This window comes from Pipistrellus hanaki, assembly GCF_964339955.1.
Source record: "Pipistrellus hanaki genome assembly, chromosome: 18".
Classification (NCBI taxonomy): domain Eukaryota; kingdom Metazoa; phylum Chordata; class Mammalia; order Chiroptera; family Vespertilionidae; genus Pipistrellus; species Pipistrellus hanaki.
Window position 1 is genome coordinate 11,701,729 of NC_140520.1, and position 24,775 is coordinate 11,726,503.

The following is a 24,775-nucleotide window of genomic DNA, read 5'->3' on the forward strand; positions in this document are numbered from 1 at the left end:
GAGCCTCCCCTTGTAAACTCCGATTGGCTGGACTTTACCAGGGTGGTTTCTGATTGGTCCAATGAAGAAACACCAAGGTAGGTTGCCTAGTGATCCTGAGGAAGCTGATGTGTTATTCCTTTTCTGCAGCGAAGGATCAGGAAGTTTGTGCTCTTTCCTTGGCTGGGAAGTTTTTCACCTACTAGGACAAGGGTAGGGAATTGGGGTGGAGGACAGGTGTTTTCCTAAAGTAGAGTGCAAGCTGCAGCCTCCCTCGGGCCGTAACCCAGGAGAAACGTCAGGTAAGCAACCGGGGAAATGCATTTCGTAACGTAAAAAAAAAAAAAAAATAACCAAAAAACCTCCAAATTTTTTATTTTATGGGGAAAGGGTGGTTTTGACTTATTTAATTTTTTTTGCCTTAAAAAAAAAATAGGATTTTTAACTAGTAAATGTCCAGGGGGAGGGGAGATTCATTTCTCAAAGAAAACCCCTCCCCTTCTCTCCCCCAACCCCCCCAAGATTTAAAGTTTCTTGGACTGGGTTAGGAAATAAGCCCTATTCACAGTGGCAGATAAGTTTAATGCCCTTAAGCAATTTATTTATTTCATGGTTCTCTTCGTCCTTCACTCTTCTTTTCACCTCCTACCAAGAATTATATTTGAGATATGGTTCTGTACAGAGTCTTTTGTAAGTCACTTAAAATTTGTATTTCTATTTTAAATGTTCACATGCATTTCTGAGTATTCATTTTAATCAGTATATATTTATTGAGCAGTTACAACGTTAAAGACCTTGTGCTAGTTGCTATGGAGAATAAAAAAAAAACTAAGAAGACAATATCTCTGCCCTCAAGAAGTTTACAGTTGAGAGACAGCCAGACTATTATAAATACTTTAAAGTAAGTAAGTATAAATAAAGTTTTGAAAGTACAGCTGAGGGAGAGACCAATTCTGACCATGGGACATGGGTAATGGAGGAGACTCACTTAAGCCTCAGTAGACCTTTTAAGAATGAGTAGAATTAAAGAGTAGGGGGGAAAGGAATGTGCAGAGGATAAGAGGTGAAAGACATGGCATGTGTTTGAGAAATTGTTCATAGTATGGAATTGGAAGTAATGGGAAATAATTGAGAAATGATAGAATGGGATTCAGTCACAGAGGTTCCTGATGCACTCTTTTTTCTTTTTTTCTTTTTTAATCCTCTCTCAAGGATATGTTTTACTGATTTCAGAGAGAGGGGAAAGGAAGAGAGAGAGAGAGAGAAACATCAATGGTCTCCTTTAAGTGCTCCCACTGGGGATGGAACCTGCAACCTTTCTGTGCATAGAAGGACACTCCAACCAACTTAAGCCTCACTGGCCAGGGCTTGAATGCATTCTTTTGATGTTGCAAAATATATTCTTTTAAACAATTGCTGATAAAAAAAAATTATTGTTTATCATCTTAATAACTGGCATTTAGGTTTATCTCAAAGTGAGCTAACTTAAACTTGATTACAGATGACAGTGCAATTTCTCTTGACTGGATTTTAAAACAAATATAGTGCTTGGTATAAAAGGGTACATGTTTTGATTGTTTTTTTTTTTTTTTAAGGAATTTGCTAATCTTTTAACATTCTCTTGCCAGTATTTTTGTTTGTTTGTTTGTAGCTGTTTCGTTTGCGAGATGGATAGAGATGAAAGTTTTCTGGAATGACCACACATGATCTTCTGAGTGTTATTCTCTAAAGTAGTGATCTCCTAAGTGAGTTCATGAACTGAGTCATTACTGTTTGGGAAGAAAATATAAGAACATCTATTTCTATTTAGTTTTCTTTAATTTTTTACTTTATCATTTTTGTGTATGTTATATAACATGCCACTGGATGATTATAGAAGTTTTATATAAATTATATGCATATTTGGACTGAATGCTCACAATTTTTTGCTGTCCCATATTATTTAACTTGGGGAGGATCCATTTCGTGAAAGAGGAGTCACAATGATAGACAGTCACTCCTAGGTTATATATTATGCACAAGAAATCAACAGGTTTAAAAGGTGATTATTCCTACTGGTCTTTAAAATTACTGATTTTGATTTCTTGCCAGTGCCTTCTGTGTATTTAAGTTAGGTACTTTGGAAGATATTGAATTATGTTACCCACTTAATTTTTCTGGTCATTACTCTTTCTTTCTCTAAGTTATAAATATTTCTTATATACATTTTGGTATGCATGTATGAGTATTTATATGTATTTATTTACATAAGCACACTATAAGTATTTTTCATCACCCTTCCAGAAACAGTTCAGAATGACCACTTTAACTCACCGTGCCCGTCGTATGGAAGTAGGCAAGAACTTTGAAAAGAAGGCAGAAAGTGAGGAAGATACTAATCAAGACAGGAGTTCAGACAATGAAGACTCTGGAGACTCTAAGGATATTCGCCTCACTCTTATGGAAGAAGTATTGCTCCTGGGACTAAAAGATAAAGAGGTAATGTAGTTGGGTCAGCTGGGTCATTCCCAAGGCTTAAATACTGAAATGTTTTTAGGAATTAATGGAATAGAATATTTGTATTAATGTTAAGTTGGCCTTAGAATTACGCTGTGGACATTTAGTGGGGAATGAGAAATTTTGGAGGGTAAAATCCAGAAGTGCACTTACTTGAAATGTAATTTAATATCAAAATTATTCCAAAATTTTAGAGGATACAAGAGAAGATATAACACAGTATAAAGTTTTTGTACTTACAGTTTCCCAAGTGATAGTGATACTGAAATATCCTCTTATTAAATTAAGAAAGAAGGCCCAGCCGTAGCCAAGTGGCTCAGTTGGAGCACTGTTCCCTGCACCAAAAGGTTGCAGGTTCGATTCCTATCAAGGCACATAGCTAAGTTTTGGGTTTGATCCCCAGTCAGGGTTCCTGCAGGAGGTGGCTACTGATGTTTCTCTCTCACTTTGATGTTTTTCTCTCTCTCTTTCTACCTTTGTCTTTCTCTCTCCCTTCCTCTCTCCATCCCCTCAGGTGAGGATTTAAAAAAAAAGGTCAAATTGCCTGAAACCGGTTTGGCTCAATGGATAGAGCATCAGCCTGTGGACTGAAAGGTCCCAGGTTCAATTCCGGTCAATGGCATGTACCTTGGTTGTACAGGAAGCAGCTGATCAATGATTCTCTCTCATCGATGTTTCTAACAATCTATCCCTTTTTCTTCCTCTCTGTAAACAATCAATAAAATATATATATTTTAAAAATAAAAATTAAAAATGGTCAAATAAATGAAAAAGCAAAACTGATTCGCTAAAAGAATGTCAGAATAGGTCTGAAGATTAGATGGTATAAATACTGTTCTGAAAGAGGAAACATTCACTGACTGTAGAAGCATAGCATATTAGAACTAGTTTTAGTTTTGAATAGAAATTATTAATTTCCTGCTGACCCTAAATACTGGATTTTTGCTTTTTTCCTGTAGAGAAACTGCCTTTGGACTTGTCTTCGTTTGTCTAAATTTATAATAGTTGATATAAGCTTAGGGAAGTAGAATTAAAAAATAAAGGAGCTCATTTAGAGCTATAATCATAGTGGGTACTCAACATATTGGTGAGATACTGTACAAAGATGGGCAAATAAAAATTACCTTTCTAATTGTTCTAATTTCATTTTTTAATATGCTAAATTAAGTTTTTAGCTTTCAGTTGTCTCAGGAAGACTAAAAAAGAATAAATCCTTAAGTGCAAATAAACAGAAGAGGTCAAACCTTTGGATATGTTAAAGTAGTAGTAGTAGTTTTCCAAAATGCCAGTTGCATAACTGTCTCTAAAAATATTACATTGATTTCCAGTTCTCATTTTCTTCTCATTTCCCAAAGTAGATTTATTTAATCAATATTTAGTGTGATTGGGGACACCAATTATGTGCTTAGTGTTATGCAAATACTAAAGTGAATATAAAATATAATAGTATAAATGAAAAAAATAAATAAATAAATAAAATAGTCTAAATGTTCCCTGCCTCCAAGAAATTTATATTCTAACTGGAGATAAAAGTTAACCCAAAGGATCATCAACAGTAAAATGGATAAAAATTGTATATCTACACTACCAATAAAAGAGAAAGATGCAAATTGACTGTACCTTCACAATGCCCACCAGCCAATCAGGAGTTGGCATGCAAATTAACCCAACTAAGATGGAGGGGGCTTTGGCGTGGGATGGGATGCAGGTGTTCTGCACAGCCCCAGCCGCTCTGGGCCTCTGGGCAGCATGGGAAGGCGGAAAGGCGGCTCTGGGCCGGAGCAAAGGCGGTGCCAGCAGCCAGTGGAGGGAAGGCCCGTTTTTGCACAAATCTTCGTGCACCAGGCCTCTAGTTTAATTAAGTGTAAGTATAGCTCTAACTAGTTTGGTTCAGTGGATAGAGCCTCAACCTGTAGACTGAAGGGTCCCAGTTTCAATCCCAGTCAAGGGCACATGTCTGTTTGCAGGTTCAATCCCCAGTGTGGGGCATGCAGGAGGCAGCCGATCAATGGTTCTCTTTCATCATTAATGTTTCTATCTCTCTCTTCCTCTTCCTTCCTCTCTAAAATCAATAAAAATATATTAAATGAGCTGAAACCGGTTTGGCTCAGTGGTAGAGCGTCGGTCTGCGGACTGAAAGGTCCCAGGTTCGATTCCGGTCAGGGGCATGTATGTTAGTTGCGGGCACATCCCCAGTGGGGGGTGTGCAAGAGGCAGCTGGTCGATGTTTCTGGCTCTCTGTCTCTCTCCCTTCCTCTCTGTATATTAAAAAAAAAAATATATATATATATATATATATATATATTAAATGAATGAGTTTATTTTTAGAATGAAAATGAACATTTTTACAAAATATGTATAATTCTCATATAATGTTCAGTAAAGGAATATAAATACAAAATATCACATACTATATGAATCTATATATAAAAATAACTAGTATTGGGGGTTGCATGTTAGAGATGGTAAAACTATAAAGAACAGCAGGAAGGGGTTACCATAGTTGTTAGGAGAATGGTTACATTTTTGTGAGAGGGGAGAGGAGGTTTTAGTCATTAGAAAAGCGAATGAGGGGGTTTTCTGGGTACTAGTAGTTTTCCGTGTCTGTACTTGTGGGATATTTCATGGATATTGACTTAGGGATAATTCATTGTTATCTTTTGTGTACTCCTGTGTGTGCATTACATTTCACAATTCAAAAGATTTTTAAAGAAAAACAAGTCTTTCCATGTTAGAACAATAAAAGCCGAGGGAGTTGAAGGGAAGAGAGATCATCATGTGTTGGAATAATCTGGGGAATAATAGAAGGGAGTAAAACAAGCTGGGTCTTTAAGAATGGGTAAGATTAATAGAAATGGCCAAAACCAGTTGGGCTCAGTGGATAGAGCATTGGCCTGCAGACTGAAGGGTCCTAGGTTCGATTCGGGTCAAGGACATGTATCTGGGTTTCGGGCACATCCCCAGTAGGGGGTGCGCAGGAGGTGGCTGATCGATGATTCTCTCTCATTGATGTTTCTAACTCTCTATCCCTCTCCCTTCCTCTCTGTAAAAAATCAATAAAATATATATTTAAAAAAAAAAAGATTAATAGAAATGGTGAGAAGGGAATACATTGTGGATGAGGGGAATCTAAGCAAAGGTATCATGAACTTGATGAGTTTGGAGTTTACTGAGTAACCAGTATGACTGAAGTGGGCTCTGTTCTTGAAGAACAATGAAAATCAAAACTGATATACTAGATTCAGAGTATGGAGGATTTTGAGTTCTAAGCAGAGACATTTAGGCTCTTTCCTTTAAGCAAAAGAGCAAAGTTCATTTCATTGTTGTATCCAAATTGAGGACTTAGTGATATTGTTGCTCTATTTTGTTTCTGAGTTTATGTTTTACTATGTATTTTTTCTTGTTTTACATGGTTTGAATTTGTGACATGTCAAAGAAAAACCCTACCGGTAAATGTTAAACTTTGTATTCCAAAGTCCGAAAATTAACTTTTGCTGAAGATTTCCATTAGACTCTGTTTCTAAATCAATACTATAATTTTAAAAAATTACATCTCTCTCAAAAGCATGTAAGTGGAAGATAATACAAAAAGATTAATACTTCAAGAATTATAGGCCTAGAAAGGAATGAGAGTAGGCCATATAGTCAAATTGCTTTTCAAATATTACTGTCATTCCTTTCTTCAGATTCTTCTGAGTAGTGGCCACAGACTTGTTTTAAAATATTAAGCTTCATTGTCTTTGAAAATAATCAGCAAATTTAAATATATGTTGAAGAATTTAACCTTTCAAGTACACTTAAAATTAAATGATATCTCAGTTCCATAACGCTGACCTCAACTGAGAAAATTAAATTTGAGTCCCAGCCTGACTAAAACAAAATAGATTTCCTGTTATAGCCTGTGATAAGAATTTTGCTATAGATATTATTGATTGATGGACAAATAATGTTTTAATTAAATGGCTAGTATTTTCAAAACTTCCCTTTATGAGAATCTTTATTATTAAATTACCTGAAAGAGGAGTGAGCCTATTAATGCTTTTTTTTTTTTAATATATTTTATTGATTTTTTACAGAGAGGAAGAGAGAGGAATAGAGAGTTAGAAACATCGATGAGAATCATCGATCAGCTGCCTCTTGCACACCCCCTACTGGGGATGTGCCCGCAACCAACGTACATGCCCCTGACCGGAATCGAACCTGGGACCTTTCAGTCCGCAGACCGACGCTCAACCACTGAGCCAAACCGGTTTCGGCTGGATAATATCTTTTTAACCTTTTTCCCTGTTTTGCAAAGCTTTCTCCTAGTATTGCCATGTATTGAATACTTACTATGCACTGGGACATAAAAGCTTTTCATCATGCGGGCTCAATCCCCAGTAGGGGATGTGCAGAAGGCAGCTGATCAATGATTCTCTCATCATTGATGTTTCTATCATTGATATATATATATATATATATGGCTAATATGTGTTCACTATCCGACTGGTCACTATGACATGCACTGACCACAAGGAAGCAGACACTCAACACAGAGCTGCCGAGCGGCAGTGACTTGGCAGCAGTGGTTCACAGGTGATGCACCTGAAACCAGAGAGGAGGGAGCCCGATTCCTTGTGGGACCGTGCAATTCCACCGTCAGCCGTGGGTTATGTTGTTGCTAGGGCACTGTCAGCCCCAAATCTGGTTCACTGCACACTTGCTTTTGCATTCCACACCCTGTACAACACCAACTTTGCAGAGTTTCCTCTCATACTCTGGGCCCCCTCGGGGGATGTTGGAGAGCCGGTTTCAGCCTGATCCTTGCAGGCCAGGCCGAGGGACCCCACCTGCTGGAGGGACCCACTTACTCTGCAGATGTCCGGGAGGAACTGTGGGAGATTGGCTCCAAGATGTGTCTGGCCCATCTCACCCAGTCCTGGCCTGCCAGCCACCTTCTAATTAATTTCCTTTCAATGTGCACGAATCTGCACCAGGTCACTAGTAAAAATATATTTTAAAATAGAGTCTATGGAGAGAGACAGGTTGTAGGAAAAAAGTACATAAGTGGGATGTTTATGATAATTTCAGTGATTTGCAACTAGAATAATTGCCCATATTTAAAAGCATCCTATCTCTTAAATAAATTCAGATGTTTTGAAATTTAAGTGGCAAACAGAATTAGACATGCAGCTCTGTGTTTTATTATTTAACTTTTCTAAAATTGTGAAATATAGTGTATCTAGAAAAGTGTTTAGCACTTACGTACAATTTGACAAGTAATTTTTTTATGTTTTTATTGATTTTTGAAGAGAAAAGAAGAGAGCGGGAAGATCAGTGAGAGAGAAGAATCAATTAGCTGCCTTCTGCACTTCTCCCACCAGGGATCTAGACCACAGCCTGGGAATATGCCCTGACCACGAGTCAGACCAGTGACTTTTTGGTTCATGGGTCAGTGCTCAACCACTGAGCCACATTGGCTGGGCTAAACAAGTAATTTTAAAGCAAATATTCATGTAAACACCACCAGTAGAGTATAATCAGCATCCTAGAAGCATCCTCTTTTGCACTTATCTAATCACCTGCTGCCCTTCCTCCCTAGTTGTACAAGTATACAGTATACATCCTTGAACAAAGGTTGTATATATATACAGTATATATCCCTCCTTTTAAAATTCATGTTATTGGGTAAATACTGTTATATATCTCTTTGTTCAGTGTGATGTCTGAGATTTATCCATGTTGCTGCATGTAATTTAATTCAGTTCAGTTCACTGCAATATACTATTTCATTATCTGAATATACCAGCATATACTCCTTCTACTGGCTAATGGACATTCAGGAGTTATCATTATCAACAATGCCAAGAATATTCTAGTACTGATCAGTTATATTCTTTCAAACAATGCCACTATTCATACATATAGAAAAATGATTAAAGTAGACTGGATAACACTTTTATCTTAAATTATAAAACATATTAATGCTAAGCTTTTTCAAACTACAAATTATTTTCCATTGTTTATAACTCACTCATTGTAATTTATTAGCAATGGGAGACTAGAAATTCAAGCTTTTCTAAGTTGGTGAAAAAATGTTTCAGTGAACTAGTCAAGAAATTTTTTTAAAAATCAGTAAGTCAGTACATAACTGTCAGTGAATGGCTATAGATGGAAAAAATGCTACTCTTCGAAAGTTGCTCAGTCCCAAAACATTTTCTTAAGATTAAAACTTTAATTTAGACCAGTACCTGACCTTTTTTTTTTTAGTTTCCTGACTGAATAAAATGAACAATAAATCTCTTGTTAGTAGCTATTGCTGACAAGTGTGAATAAGGAAGTGTATCAGGACTCGTTTGCCAGGTTTTGTGGTTTTTATTAACAGACTGTTAAAAAATAACTTTCATTGTGTTTGTATTCTATCCAGTCATAACCCCAAAGAATTATTTACTCTTGGTACAAAAGGAAGTAAACTGAAAGGCCAAAGCCCTATTCTAACAATAGGAAAATATAGTTTAACTAGGGGTGTCGAACTCAATCAGAGAAGGGGCCAAAATCTAAAATCCAGCCTAAATCGCGGGCCGAATGGTTTACTGAACAGTCATAAACTGACAATGTCATAAACTGACAGCGGAGTGCAGTGATGACAGCGCGTTGCGGGCCACATTGCAAGGCCTGGCGGGCTGGATTTGGCCCGCGGGCCTTGTGTTTGACACATGTGGTTTAAACTATTTCATTGAGAGCCTGCCTTACCCTTTATCCCCCAACCCCCTAATGTACACTGTTCTCTTCTGAAACACCTGGAATTGAGATTATGTCTCCTTTATATGTTTTTTGTATAACTTAAGAGTGTTGAAAACTGTTTTTCTATATGTCTTATGATTACTGGGGCTTTTTGGTTGAATATGGTAGCTCTGGAAGTCAGGTTTGCTCCCCTCCTCGGCTGGGGCACATGCCAGAGGCAACCAATCAATGTGTCTCTCTCACAGCCATATTTCCCATTTTCCCTCCTCCCCTCCTTTCTACTCTCCAAAAATCAATGGGAAAATTATCCTTGGGTGAGGATTTAAAACGAAATTATATTGCCATGTGCTGGTGTGCTCCTTCTACGTCTATTCTCCACCATGAAAGTTTATAATGTATGCATACATTCCATTCCATAATTTCCACACACTGCTGTTCTATGAAGAAAAGCCCCAGAATTGATGTTGGGGAAGAAGAAACAGATGGGAAAATTAGTGGCTAGGAGAGAAGATGTGTATATTATATGTATAAAGAAAAATATGATTTTATATACACCCAAATGATAAGAGAATGATGGAATTTATGAGTAATTTTTATTTTATTTTTTATTCTTTTTTCTTTTCAAATTTCTAAAATATATGTGTACTATTTAATCAGGGAGGGGAGAAAGCTATTTGAAATAAAAAATGTACTTGCATTTACCTAGTGTTATTGCTCTTCTGAGGTGTGAACATACCATATAGAAAAAGCTTCTAGAAGACACATAAGATTCCTTCTCTCATGGAAAATTAAGCAATTTAATGTGGAAACTTCAGATTTGGGGGAGGAAAGGATTTTTTTTTTCTGAGATTTTTTTTTCTAATAAAGTGATATTTTCTTAATGTAGATAATTTGGGGCAGAATTAAAAACCATTTTAAAAATTAGAAAACCATTTTTTTTTCTTTTTAAAAATATTTTATTGATTTTTCACAGAGAGGAAGGGAGAGGGATAGAGAGCTAGAAACATCGATGAGAGAGAATCATCGATCAGCTGCCTCCTGCATACCCCCACTGGGGATGTGCTTGCAACCAATGTACATGCCCTTGACCGGAATCGAACCTGGGACCTTTCAGTCCGCAGGCCGATGCTCTATCCACTGAGCCAAACCGGTTAGGGCAATTGTTGTTTTTTTAGAAATATATTTTTATTGATTTTATTTTATTTTTATTTTTTTAATATATTTTATTGATTTTTCACAGAGAGGCAGAGAGAGGGATAGTTAGAAACATCGATGAGAGAGAATCATCGATCAGCTGCCTCTTGCACATCCCCTACTTGAGATGTGCCCGCAACCAAGGTACATGCCCTTGCCCGGAATCGAACCCAGGACCTTTCAGTCCGCAGGCCGATGCTCTATCCACTGAGCCAAACCGGTCCCAGCTATTTTTATTGATTTTAGAGATGAAGGGAGAGGGAGAGATAGAAACATCAATAATGAGAGAGAATCATTGATTGGCTGCCTCCTGCATTGACCCTACTGGGGATCAAGCCACAACCCAGGCATATGCCTTTGGCTGGAATCAAACCTGGGATCCTTCAGTTCGCAGACTGACGCTGTTTCCATTGAGCCAAACCAGCTAGAGCAGAAAACTATTTTTTATATATATTTTATTTATTTTTTTACAGAGAGGAAGGGAGAGGGATAGAGAGCTAGAAAAGTCGAAAGAGCCTCCTGCACAACTCCTACTGGGGAAGTGCCTGCAACCAAGGTACATGCCCTTGACCGGAATTGAATGTGGGACCTTTCAGTCCACAGGCTGACGCTCTATCCACTGAGCCAAACTGATTAGGGCTAGAAAACCATTTTTAAAAGTATTTTACATAATTGCAGTAACCTTGAATACACAATTATTTATTTGGCTATTTTTCACTTAACTTTATCATAAGAATTTTCTAACATTATTTTTAAAAACTCTTTATAAGCATTAAAAACGATGCTTTAAGTTCCTTTGCATTTTAAATCAAGCAGGCAACTTTAAATTTTTTAACCTTCAGAGTTATTGTGCTTTTTTTGTTTGTTTGTTTTTAAATTCACCCTTTTTATTTTCAGAGAGAATGGAAAGGAGGGGAGAGACCCAGATAAAAACATCAACATGAGAGAGATACATTGGTTGGTTGGCAAGGTACATGCCCTTAACTGGAATCTAACTTGTGACCTGGTACATGCCCTTAACTGGAATCTAACAGTCTGCATGCTGATGCTCTACTGAGCCAAACCGACTAGAGCTAGAGTTGTTTTAAGGAATATCTCCAAGGAAGTTTGAATAAGGAATACTTGACTAGGTGGAAATTCGTCATAAGATATTGACAGAATTTATTGAAAACTCGTTGCCCAGCCTTTTACAAGAGCAAAATGACATTATCATAATTTTAAATATGTATAATCTTTGATTCAAAAATTTCTTCTAGGAATTTGTTCAATACATAAATGAATATTTCTTCTTTTTTTCTTTTTTTATTCTAGAGAGAGGAAGAGAATTTTTCTCTTTTCCCACATGTATTTGAGATAATTAAATTTAATGATTAAATGGTAAACTTTAGCATGTATGTGCTAGATCATCCTACATACTAAAGCAGTGGCACTTTAACACAGATTCTTTATTGTAAATTGAGAATTCACTAAAGCAGCTACATATATTTAGAGGAAAATGAACCTTAGAATTAAAATTATTTTTTAAAACTCTATATGTGTACTTTTATACTTTTTCCATTATGGTATATGACTTATTAAAAAGAAGGTTTAAAAAACTAATTTTAAGAGTTTTGCATGTTATGAGCTACTAGGATGAGAAAGAGTAGTATTCAAAAACAGTTTCTGCATCCTGGTTTCTCTGTTTCTTTATCATGCTTCTCACAGTTCTGTTGACAATCTGACATCACTGTCACTGAAACAGAAGGTATATAGTTAAGAAGAAATAAGAAAACTTTCCTCTAATTACTTTAATACCAGCTGAAATGTTTGCACACCTGTTGAAATTTATAGTCAACAGGATATACTGGTAAAGTTATGACTTAAGTAAATTACTTATTCTGACATAAGTTATAGTTTAACCTTAATTAGGCTACTAAATTGTATAAAACCAACTATTAACCTTAAAAAAAAAAACACGTACTTTATCCTTAAAGAGAAGTTACAAATATAACACTTGAAGTAGCCAGGAGGCAGGCAGTGGAGGGAAGTGATCCCAGCTTTGAGTCTCAGGAAATTTGAATATATCTAGGGATGTTTATGGTTCAAGCTGAACTTTTACCAGGTTAAAATACTTCAATCATAAAATTTTTGAAACTTATTTCAAGAAACATTTATAGAGAAATACTATGTATCAATCAGATACTCTCTCCTTAAGGAATTTATAGTCTTCTAAGGGCAAACTGTTTATTGCAATGTGATATAGAGCCAATGATGGGGAGCCAAAACCAGTTTGGCTCAGTGGATAGAGCGTCAGCCTGCAGACTGAAGAGTCCCGGGTTCGATTCTGGTCAAGGGCATGTACCTTGGTTGTGGGCACATCCCCAGTAGGGGGTGTGCAAGAGGCAGCTGATCTATGATTCTCTCTCATCCATGTTTCTAACACTCTATTCCTCTCTCTTCCTCTCTATAAAAAATCAATAAAATATATATTTTTAAAAATAATAAATGATAGGGAAGAAGTATATATACTTAGGCACACCCAAGTGAGATACCTACCCAGATGGTGGAGTAGAGGGAAAGACAATGTGAGAAAAGATTACAAGGAAGATGTGAATTCTGTACTCAATCCTTAAGAACAAGGAGAAGAAAGAAAAGTATTGCTTTTTCTATACAACTTTGTGTGTGGCCTAGCCAGTGTGGCTCAGTGGTTGGGCGTTAACCTATGAACCAAGAGATCATGGTTCAATTCCCAGTCAAGGCACATGCTCACATTACACATGCCCAGATTGTGGGCTCAATCCTCACTGTGGAGCGTGCAGGAAGCAGCCAATCAATGATTCTCTTTCATCATTGATATTCCCCTCTCTCTCTCTCTGAAATCATTAAAAAATTTTAAAAAATTTATGCCCTAGTTGGTTTGGTTCAGTTGATAGAGCATCAGCCTGCGGATTAAAGGGTCCTAGGTTCAATTCTGGTCAAAGACACATGCCCAGGTTGCCGTTCTATCCTTAGTAGGGGGCTGCAGGAGGCAGCTGATCAGTGATTCTGTATCATTGATGTTTCTGTCTCTCTTTCCCTCTCCCTCCTCTCTAAAATCAATAAAAATATATTTCTAAAAAAACAACAATTGCCCTAACCAGTTTGGCTCAGTGCATAGAACATCAGTCTATGGACTCAAGGGTCGCAGGTTTGATTCCGGTCAAGAGCATGTACCTTGGTTGCGGTCACATCTCCAGTAGGAAGTGTGCAGGAGGCAGCTGATCAATGTTTCTCTCTCATCGATGTTTCTAACTCTATTCCTCGCCCTTCCTCTCTGTAATAAATCAAAATATATTTAGAAATAAATAAATAAATAAATGAAAAATAACAGCTTTCTGTATGCAAAGGCCAGTAGGCAAAAAATGATGAATTAAGAGTATTTAAAATAGTTTTGGAAAGCTAGAGCTTAGTGTTCTAGGGCAGTGGTCAGCAAACTCATTAGTCAACAGAGCCAAATATCAATAATACAATGATTTAAATTTTCTTTGAGAGCCGAAAACCGACTTCTGCGCATGGGCCACGAAGTTTCAATTGCACTGTATGTGCGCGCCCACACGTAGTATTTTGTGGAAGAGCCACACTCAAAGGGGCCAAAGAGCCGCATGTAGCTCTCGAGCCACAGTTTGTTGACCACTGTTCTAGGGGAAAGAGGCCAGATAGAGAATAGTAGCCTCCTGATTTGAGTGCTATACAGTACTCAAACAGATTTTGTGGACCTTGATTTAGCAGACTTCAGATTTAATGGAGAAGACTTCGATCTGTATGTCTTGTGAAAAATGCCACCCTGTTAATTTTAAAATGCTTTTAACCAAGATTTGCTTGTCATTACAGGTTATTTTTTGTTATTAATTCGCTGTTACTTTTAACAAACTTCAGTGAATAAGCCATATGTTGGGGAAAACACTGTAATAATTTTGCTGACATAAATAAATACTATATATCTACAATTACAGTCTACATATTTAAATCCAAGAGTCACTGCTCGCAAACAGTGTATGTTGAATGACTAGCTATTAGTGAGACAATGATCGGTTTCAGGCACATGTGATCACACTACATCGAAAGGCTAATTGGTTCTGTGATCTTGTGAAGTACTTTCTGCAGGAGATTTAAGGAGCCATCAATGTTCCCATGTGCGCTGAGCCTCCTCCCAGCCCTGTGCATTTATTTAGCCACGGTGTCTGGCAAATGCACTTATTTGCTAGACCTATTCAGTATAAATTTAAAATTACTGTAATACATATAGAAAACTTCTGTGTGAAACTAAACTTTCATACATACTTAATTACCCAAATGTGTGTACATATGTGAAAAGCTAATTTGTCAATTTTTTAACATAGGCGTTCAGAAAACCTATTTTATTAATAATGGACTTTCAACTATAAGGGACACACCCTTGCCTGAATTATTCCATTACAATGAGGTTTTACTAAACCAAGGAGTTTGGACTTGACTGAGAGGAGTATTTAAAGATTTTTAAGCAGAGGGGAAGGGAGCTATAAATTAGATTTGAGCTTAAACATCATCCTGGCTAGGGAAATGATGGAATTGGAAAACCCCTACCTCTGTCAGTATAGGGTCAGATACTAAGTCTTGAGTAAACTTAATGTCAAATGCGTAATAGAAAGTAAAGGAAATCTTCAACCCCTCCCCCCCAAAAAAAGAATTTTTAAATCCTAGATGTAAGCAATAAACTAATTTGTTCTGGGGCAACTTGCCAAATCAGTTCAAAGATTCAGGAATTTGGTGGTCAGAAATAAATCTTGGGGTTAAGATATAAGCAGGAAGCTAAATATAAATGAAGTCCCAGTTGTGGGGCATTCCCTCAAACCTCCCATGCCCAACTCTCAGCAGAAGCAAATGCAGATCTTCCTCTGACATCCTCAATTTGGGTCTCTACAATCTTGCAGTTTCACAAAAAAATAAATATGGACGTCTTAATCAACTACCATCATTCATACAAATAATCAAATACCCATGAGAATGAAAATAGAAATAACAAATAATAGGTCATTCAAGGACTTCAGATCAGATAATAAAATATATGACATTTATTAAAGAAATAAAAGAATTAAAGGTACAACAAAAAGAAACGATCACAAATGATCAGGCAAATGTAAAAAATAACTACATAGAATTTTAGAAACGAAGAGTAGTTGAAACCAAAATCTCAGGGGTAATTTAACATATTAAATATGAATGGCAAGCTAGATATGAAATGACTCTTCAGAAAGTAGTATGGAGACAGAGAAAATGGAAAATATAAAAAGAGAGGTTAAACCCTAGCTGGTTTGGCTCAGTGGATAGAGCATCGGCCTGTGGACTGAAAGGTCCTGGGTTCGATTCAGGTGAAGAGCACATGCCCAGGTTGTGGACTCCATCCCTAGTAGCGGGTGTGCAGGAGGTGGCTGATTAACGATTCTTTCTCAGCATTCATGTTTCTATCTCTCCCTCTTGTCTTCCTCTGTGAAATCAATAAAAATATATTTTTTTTTAAAGAGAGAGGTTAAAAGACATGGGGAGCTAGGATAAGAAAGATGAAAGTCCCAGAAGGAAAGTATAAAGAAAATAGAGGAAAGCCAAAATTCTTAGAGATAAAAACTGAGAATTTTTAAGAACTAAGAAATGAACCTACAGATATAAGAAGCATATCCCAAATAAGTAAATGCACACACAGTCATGTTGTAATCAAACTGGAAAACATCAAGAGAGAATGAAAGGACCAAAGAAAAAGGCAAATCCCCCGCAAAGAACATGGCGCAAAGAACAATGATAAATCTCTCACTTGCACAATAGAAGCTAGAAGAGGAAGACATATCTTTAATGTGATAGAGAAAACTATCAAGTTAGAATTTTATGTCCAGAGAAACTGTCTTTCAAGAATAATGATAAAATTCAGACATTTCAGATAAACAAAATAGAGTTTGCCTCCAACAGACTTTCACTTAAGGAAATTCTACTTTAGGAAGAAGGAAAATGGTACCAGAAAGGAGGTCTGGGATGCAAGAAGGAATGGTGAGCAAGGAAATTGGTAAGCATCTGAGTAAATCTAAACAAGTGCTACTTGTATAAAGTAATGATGCTGCTAATAATATCTAACTTGTGAGGTTAAAAAAAGATAAAATATTGCTCAACTAGGACAGTGGTTACTATATTGACTCAATTAAAAAATAAATCTGATCTTGTAGTAATTTTAAGTTGTTATGCTGCATGTTAAAATGTCAAGAATAATGTTCCTAAAGAAAAGTGGAGTAGCCGGAACCGGTTTGGCTCAATGGATAGAGCGTTGGCTTGGGGACTGAAGGGTCCCGGGTTCAATTCCAGTCAAGGGCATGTACCTTAGTTGCGGGCATATCCCCAGTGGGGTGTGTGCAGGAGGCAGCTGATCGATGACTCTCTCTCATCTATGTTTCTAACTCTCTATTTCTCTCCCTTCCTCTCTGTAAAAAAATCAATAAAATATATTTATAAAAAAAAAAAAGAAAGAAAAAAAGAAAAGAAAAGTGGAGTATTTAATTTCCAAATCAATAATAAGGAAAAATTTTAAAGTTTAATAAAAAAATATTTACTGCTATTACAGTAATTAGTTTTGGGGTTGCTTTAAAGCAGCATTTTTAGTGTGCCGCGAGATGTTGCCTGGTGTGCCGTAGGTGCAGACAAGACAAGAATTTTATAATTTTTCACTATTTTGTTTACTTAATATTTCATAATAAAGTAATTATAAAATACTTTCTTTGTGTTTATTTGATTCCTATTCAAGAGAATTACTTTATATATAGTCAATATAGGGACAGAGTTAAATTTTTTAACATTTTCTAATGGTGGTGTGCCTCGTGATTTTTTTCATGAAACAAGTGTGCCTTTGCCCAAAAAAGGTTGAAAAACACTGCTTTAAAGCCATGATAGACTGTCCCTGCCAATATCTCACCCAGCTTCTCTCCAGTGAGAGGTAATGCTATAACCAAAGATAGCTAAAGAGTGTTGGACAGCTCTGATAGGTGTTCCTTGCATTAATCATAATTCCTTGCTCAGAATCTTTAAGATTCAATACTGCCTTTCAATAAAAAGTTTAAAGCATCAACCACCCCTGCCCCAACCAACTTGATCTTGTTATTTCTCTTTAAATCCTTGAGTTAGATCTCTAAACATATTTGAGGCCTCCTTCCTTGACACTTTAGTTAAAATGCCCTCTTGAAGAATAGGTGAAATTTGGAGGAAAGCCCTCTCTCTCTGCCAAATTCTTCAATCTTTTCTTCAAACCACTGCTCAGGTCCTATGAGAGTTCCTGGCTACTCTAGCCTAAAAGTGACTTATAGTTTGAAAAACTATCATCTAAACCAAACTTACAACAGTCATTTATGCCTATCTCTTCTGCTTTTACAATGAGCTTTTATTTAAATTTTATATTAACACAGAACTTTGCTGAAATTTGCATGGTCTTTGCAGCTAGATTTTCAGTTCGTTAAGATAAGTGGCTATTTCGTACATGTCTTTGTATCCTCTATAGCACCTAGGGAAGGGAAGTAACATTTAAGTGCCTACTATATGCCAGGCCCTGTAATAAATTCTTTCTGTATATAACATTTCATTTATTCCTCATAGCAAACATAGAGATATTAGTGTCCCCATTCTACAGATGAGGACATAAAAATAATCACTTGAGAAAGGTTGAGTCATGTACCCAAGGAACTTAACTAGTCAGTGTTAGAGCTGGATTTCAACTATATCACCCATCAAAATAGCTTGTATTCTTAATACATATCTTGGAGGAGTAAAATACTCAAATGGTTTGTAAGTTTTTCTGTTTAATTCACTTGTATCCTACTCTGAATTGGGAGTGTCATGGAAACAGATTTTAAAAATTCTCAGAAATTAAAGTTTGACCTGCCAATTATTAACTAATAGCCAAATACACAAAGAACTTAAAAGTCAGACAGAAAATCATAATTGGGTAGAGGGTAGGTTAAGGAAATTAAAGAGATTCCTTTATTTGTATACTTTGCTTTGAGTTCATGTAATATGACCTGAAACAAATCACAACAGAGTATACCATCCTTTAGGGTGCTTGCTGCAAGTCCATATCTCTTTCAGAACATTCTTTCTCTTCTCTTTTCCTAGGGTTACACATCTTTCTGGAATGACTGCATATCATCTGGCCTGCGAGGGGGCATCCTGATAGAGCTGGCCATGCGGGGTCGTATCTATCTGGAACCCCCCACCATGCGTAAGAAGCGACTTCTAGACAGAAAGGTACAGCATCCTCTGTGAACGTTCTCTGAGTTTATGAAAGGGCAGGTGCCAATGGTTCATTTAGGAGGCATAGAAAGATTTGAGTAGTGAGACAAGGGGACTCAGCTGTCCCATTGTCTAATATGTTTAATTATTCTATATCAGAGGGAGAAATCCAAGAACCCATAGTCTAAAGAGTTTCAAGAAGTTCATACTTTTGTCTTTCTTTTTTATGCAGAAAATCACATTTAAGGTACTGTTGATTATTCCTCCCTCTATAGCTATAGCTCTAACATGGAAGAGAGTATTATATAAGACTATGTAAACATGTCGGTCAGGTCCAGTCTTTGCTAAAGTCTGGTCATCCTCAGATAGTCGTTCAATTTCTCTCCTTCCATTTACTACAAGTCCTATGCAGCATGTTAGTCATACAACTGTTTCCATTTTCTTTTTTTTTCTTCTTTTTTTCTACTCACACTTTCATTTTCATACTTAGCATTTAGCACTGAAACCACATTCTTATGTATCACCAGCTACTTTTCAGTTTTTCTCTTTTAACCTTGATGTGGCATTTGACACTTTGACCACCTTCTCCTACTTGAAACTTTATTTATTCTTGGTCTCTGTTATATTACACTAAAGGCCCAGTGTACGAAATTCTGCACTGGTAGGGTCCCTCGTGGCTGCTGGCTGCTGGCCAGGGCCTCCCTTTCCTGGCTGCCAGCCAGGGCCTTCCTTCATTCTGCACTGCCTCCTAGTGGTCAGCACACATCATAGTAAGTGATCGAACTCCTGAAGGGACACTTTGCATATTAGGCTTTTATATATATAGATTCTCTTGCTTCTCTAGCTGTACCCTATTTCCTTTACTTCTCCATTCCTGAATATCTAAGTCTCAGCTTGTAACCCTTTGTGTAATTTCTATCCTTTAAAGGTATCATTTACTTTTACAGCTTCATTTATTACCTCCATATACTAACTATTAAATTCTAGGCTAATCTTTTTAAAAAAAATTTTTTTTAAATATGTTTTTAGTCCTAGCCAGTTTGGTTCAGTGGATAGAGCTTCAGCCTGCAGACTGAAGGGTCCCTGGTTTATTCTGGTCAAGGGCACATGCTCGGGTTATGGGCTCTATCCCCAGTGTGGGGCGTGCAGGAGGCAGTCAGTCAATGATTCTCATCATTGATGTCTCTTTTTTTATTGTTAATCCTCACCTAAGGATATTTTTCATTGAGAAAGTTGAAGGGAGAGGGGAAGAAAGAGAGAAACATCAATGTGAGAGAGACACATGAATTGATTGCTTCCTGCACACACCCCAACCAGGGCCGGGGGACTGCAATCAAGATACATGTCCATGACCAGAATCAAACCTGGGATCCTTTGGTCCAAGGGCCAAAGCTCTATCCACTGAGCAAAACTAGATACCTCCTACAGGCCCCCTACTGGAGATAGAGTCCACAATCCTGGCATGTACTCTGACTGGGAATTGAACTGCTACCTCCTGGTTCATGGTTGACTTTCATCACTGAGCAACACTGGCCAGGCAGGCCTATCTTCTTTTGTCAGCCCCCGGAAAATGTTTATCTATTGGCTAGGCATTTCAACTGGCTCTCTCATATCAGTTAAAACCAAACTTTACTTTCCCCAAAACTGGCTCCTTTTCCTGATTTTCTACCTTTATGGATTGTTTTTGCAAGTAGGTTTTCCAGACTCAAAGAATCATTATTGAATCTTTTCTCCATTATTAATTATATTGGGTTTGTCACTAGGGTCCTCATCAAATGTTATGTTTGTCTCCTCACTATCTCCCCATACTAGATTTTTCAACTTTTTTTTTAATCCTCACTTGAGGATATTTTTCCATTGATTTTTAGAGAGAAGGAAAGACAGAGAGAAATGTCGATGTGAGAGAGACACATCAATTGGTTGCTTCTTACACAAGCCCTGAATAGGGCCTGGGCCCTGGCCTGGGAGGAGTCTGCAACCAAGGAACTGAAATCAAACCAGGGACCCTTTGGTCTGCAGATAGACACTCTATCCACTGAGCAAAACTGGCTAGGGCAATGTTTCAACTTCTTGAGAACAGAGACAGTATATTATACTGCTTTGCATTTTCTATAATATTTAACCAATAATGTACATATGGTATATTGAAAGATTTTAATTTGAATGAATTGAATGAACCAGGCATCCTGGTTTCTTCTTTCCTAAAAGGTACTACTGAAGTCAGACAGCCCAACAGGTGACGTTTTACTGGATGAAACTCTCAAACACATCAAAGCCACTGAACCCACAGAAACTGTCCAGACGTGGATAGAGCTACTCACCGGTAAGATGGCTCAAAATGATTCAGAAGTCCCACACTTTGTTATCTTTATCCTACTCTTAAGGTCAGGAAAAGAAGTGCAGAAATTAAAGGGGCCCAATAAGATACAGATGATTCACTGGTCATGTTATACTGTCTTTGTCATATGTTGCTGAATTTGCTTTGCTAGTATTTTGTTGAGTATTTTGTACCTGGGATATTGGTGTGTAATTTTCTAGTGATGTCCTTGTCTGGTTTTGGTATCAGAGTAATACCATATAGATTAAGTAAGTATTTCCTCCTTTTCTGATTCTTGGAAAGATTTGTGAAGGATTAGCATTATTTTTTAAATATTTGGTAGAATTACCAGTAAAGCCATATTTCCACACTTTTCTTTGTGGAAAGTTTTAAAGTTACTTATTCACTCTGTTTACTTGTTGATCTAGTCAGAAGATATAAATTTTCTCTATTTATAGTATGCCTTCATTACCCTCTTTATTTAAGGCCAATAGTGATATCTCCTCTTTCATTCCTAATTGTAGTAATCTGAGTCTCCTCTCTTTTTTCCTGGGTCAGTCTAGGCTTGTCAGTTTTCTCTTTTTAAGAAACCAACTCCTTAAAGACGCATTATGTAACACCTTAATAAAGAAATTTTAAAAATAATAAAAAAAGAAACCAACTCTTGATATATTTTCTCTATTGTTTTTGTTTTGTATGTTTATTTCCATTGTAATCTTTACCATTTCCTTTCTTCTGCTTGCTTTGGGTTTAGTGCTCTTTTTTAAATAGTTTCTTAAAGTAGATTATTGATTTGACATCATTCCTAGAATAGCATTTGGAGTTGTAAATTTTTCTTTTGATGCTGCTTTAAAGTGCATCCCATAAGTTTTGATATGTTATGTTTTCATTTTCATTCAACTCAAGAGTATTTTTTAAATTTCCCTTGTGATTTCTTCTTTGACCCATTGATTATTTCAGATCATGTGGTTTAATTTCCATATATTTTTTAATTTTCCTAATTTCCTTCTTTTAATAATTTTTTATTTAATTCCATTGTGGTTGAATAGCATACTTTGTCTATTTTTAGTCCTTTTAAAATTATTACAGCTGTTTTAAGTTTATTAAGGCCTAGCATATGGTTTCTCCTGGAGAATGCTTCATGTGCACATGAGAAGAATATATATTCTGCTGTTAAAGGGTGGAATGTTTTAAAAGATGTCTTGTTTGGTCTGGTTCATTTATAGTGTTGTTCCAAGTTTTCGTTTCTTTTCCCATAGGCGAGACCTGGAACCCCTTCAAATTACAATACCAGCTAAGAAATGTAAGAGAGCGAATTGCAAAGAACCTAGTAGAGAAAGGCATTTTAACCACGGAGAAGCAGAATTTCCTCCTATTTGATATGACTACTCATCCAGTGACCAACACAACAGAGAAACAGCGACTAGTGAAAAAACTTCAAGATAGTGTCCTAGAGCGGTGGGTAAATGACCCTCAGCGCATGGACAAGCGAACACTAGCACTCCTGGTGCTAGCCCACTCCTCCGATGTACTAGAAAATGTCTTCTCCTCTCTGACAGATGACAAGTATGATGTGGCAATGAATCGAGCCAAGGACCTAGTAGAACTGGACCCTGAAGTGGAAGGGACAAAACCCAGTGCCACAGAGATGATCTGGGCTGTGTTGGCAGCCTTCAATAAATCCTAAAGCCAGCAGGTGGGTTTCTCCTTTCTCCCCTGCTGGGCTGGTGACTATCAGAGACACTATCACTGAGTTTGTGTGATTGATGAGATGTTTTTCATCATTTTCTTCTCTTGAATCAGACTTGTGATTTGGGGCAAGCAACTTCAGGGCTTCTCCATAGACCTTGACCTTTATAAGCAGACTTTTTCTCCCTATACTTCCACTCCAGAGGTGAATAAACTGGGGTTGAGCCCACACATCCCCAATAAACATTTTCTCTCTTTTCTTAGTTTACTTCAACCTAGTGTGCTTTTGGATAAGCAAGATTATCTAAGTGGTGTTTGCTATTTTCCAGCCACACATTGTGAATGAAATGTAGAGCGAAACCATTTATTACATTTTTTAAGTCTGTTTTCTATCTAAAATACATGTTTTCAGTCTTTGTCTCTCAGGTTCTGCTAGGTAATGTAGCTTATTGAAATAACTGCCTCTCACCAAGACCGGTTTGGCTCAGTGGTAGAGCGTTGGTCTGCGGACTGAAAGATCCCAGGTTCGATTCCAGTCAGGGGCATGTATGTTGGTTGCGGGTACATCCCCGGTAGGGGGTGTGCAAGAGGCAGCTGGTCGGTGTTTCTCTCTCATCGACGTTTCTAGCTCTCTCTCTCTCTCTCCCTTCCTCTCTGTAAAAAATCAATAAAATATATTAAAAAAAAAAAAAAAGAAGAAGAAGAAGAAGAAGAAGAAGAAGAAGAAGAAGAAGAAATAACTGCCTCTCTGTATAAGGGTCAATGGAAACAAACTAGTTTTTGGAGTAGGTGGTCTCTGGGATTTTATTTCCTGTTAGTAATTTTCTCACTTTCTTGTTCTATCCTAATGAGAATATTCCAAATTTGATTACCTGATTTTCATAGCCTTATAACCAGAAATATATTCTAACCTATTTCTTAGCATTATCCTACTCCATCATTGGACAGAAATCTAAGTGAAAAAATATATATCTCTCACTTCTTCCTTCATCCAATTAGCATTACAATTTCTAAAGGAAGCAAGTGGTATCAGAATTTCCATCCTTTAGCACATGACTATCCTGATTCCTCCAGACAATTTTAAATCTTTCTGCTCTGATTGAACTGAGAAAGCTGTAAATTTCAATTGCTGAATAGCAACATCCTGAATCTAGATAATATATCTAAACTTCAAGTCTTCTTTGTTTTCTATTTTTTGCTTTCTGCATAAATTAATAAATTCTATCTATATTTAAACATTCTGGATGTAATTTTGTTTATATTTAATCCACAGATACCTTCCTAGTCATTAGTCTTGTTTCAACACAACCATCTTTCTAGTCACATCTCTAAAATGTTTTTCAATTTAGTAGTGAGTACAAAGAGAAGCTTATTAAGAAAAATCCTATTTGGTGCCCTGGCTGGTTTGGCTCAATGGATAGGGCATCAGCCTGCAGACTGAAGGGTCCCAGGTTTGATTCTGGCCAAGGGCACATGCTGAGTTGCATGCTCGATCCCCGGTAGGGGTCATGCAGGAGGCAGCCAGTCAATAATTCTCTATCATAATTGATGTTGCTATCTCTCCCTCTCCCTTTCTCTCTAAAATCAATAAAATATATTTAAAGAAAAGAAAAATCCCATTTGGAGGGTCAGTTTGATGTCAAAAGCATACCTCCTTTTTTCCCCCAAAAGCACACTGATATAAAGTACAGTATTTGGGAATAGAGGACCACGTTGTGCTAATATCAAGCATTTATTATGCTGGTACTTGTAATGGGTCCTTCCTCTTGACCATTACAGAGAACTAGGCTGCCAAAGGGCTAATACAGGTGACTTAGAGCTGATATTAAATCTTACTGACCAGAAATAATTTACATCTCCTTTCTAAACCTGTTTAACACCCCCAAAATTGGCCAACTCAACTTTCTTTTTTTCACTTCAGTTATCACTTAGGTAACTAGAGAAATTTTAACATGAAACAAATTCTCAATGTGAGGTGGAGTAGAGCTTTCATCTGGCTCTTTAAAAATTCAAAAAACAGTCTATGTGTTGTCTCTATCTGCCTTAGTTTTTCTTTCCATTTGAACAATTTGGCATGAATTGAAACCAGGTTTTCCTGTGGAAAGTTTCAGCTTAATTGGGGGG

The 24,775-nt window shown here is 37.0% G+C and overlaps 1 protein-coding gene across 5 annotated transcripts; it reads left to right on the plus strand.

Moving 5' to 3' along the window:
• The first annotated feature begins 70 nt into the window (after positions 1-70).
• GOLPH3L (golgi phosphoprotein 3 like) lies at positions 71-23,891 on the plus strand. 5 transcript variants are annotated; one of them, XM_084865691.1, is made up of 6 exons: positions 71-281; positions 758-880; positions 2,263-2,457; positions 18,529-18,660; positions 20,854-20,968; positions 22,222-23,891. In XM_084865691.1, exons 3-6 carry the CDS (start codon positions 2,275-2,277, stop codon positions 22,647-22,649), a joined length of 858 nt encoding a protein of 285 aa, XP_084721817.1. In that variant the 5' UTR covers positions 71-281; positions 758-880; positions 2,263-2,274; the 3' UTR covers positions 22,650-23,891. The 5 variants fall into 5 exon arrangements, with proteins under 5 accessions (XP_084721817.1, XP_084721816.1, XP_084721819.1 ...); XM_084865690.1 differs by lacking the exon at positions 758-880 and having other exon boundaries at positions 85-281; XM_084865692.1 differs by lacking the exons at positions 71-281; positions 758-880 and adding an exon at positions 1,628-1,724.
• The last annotated feature ends 884 nt before the right edge of the window (positions 23,892-24,775 follow it).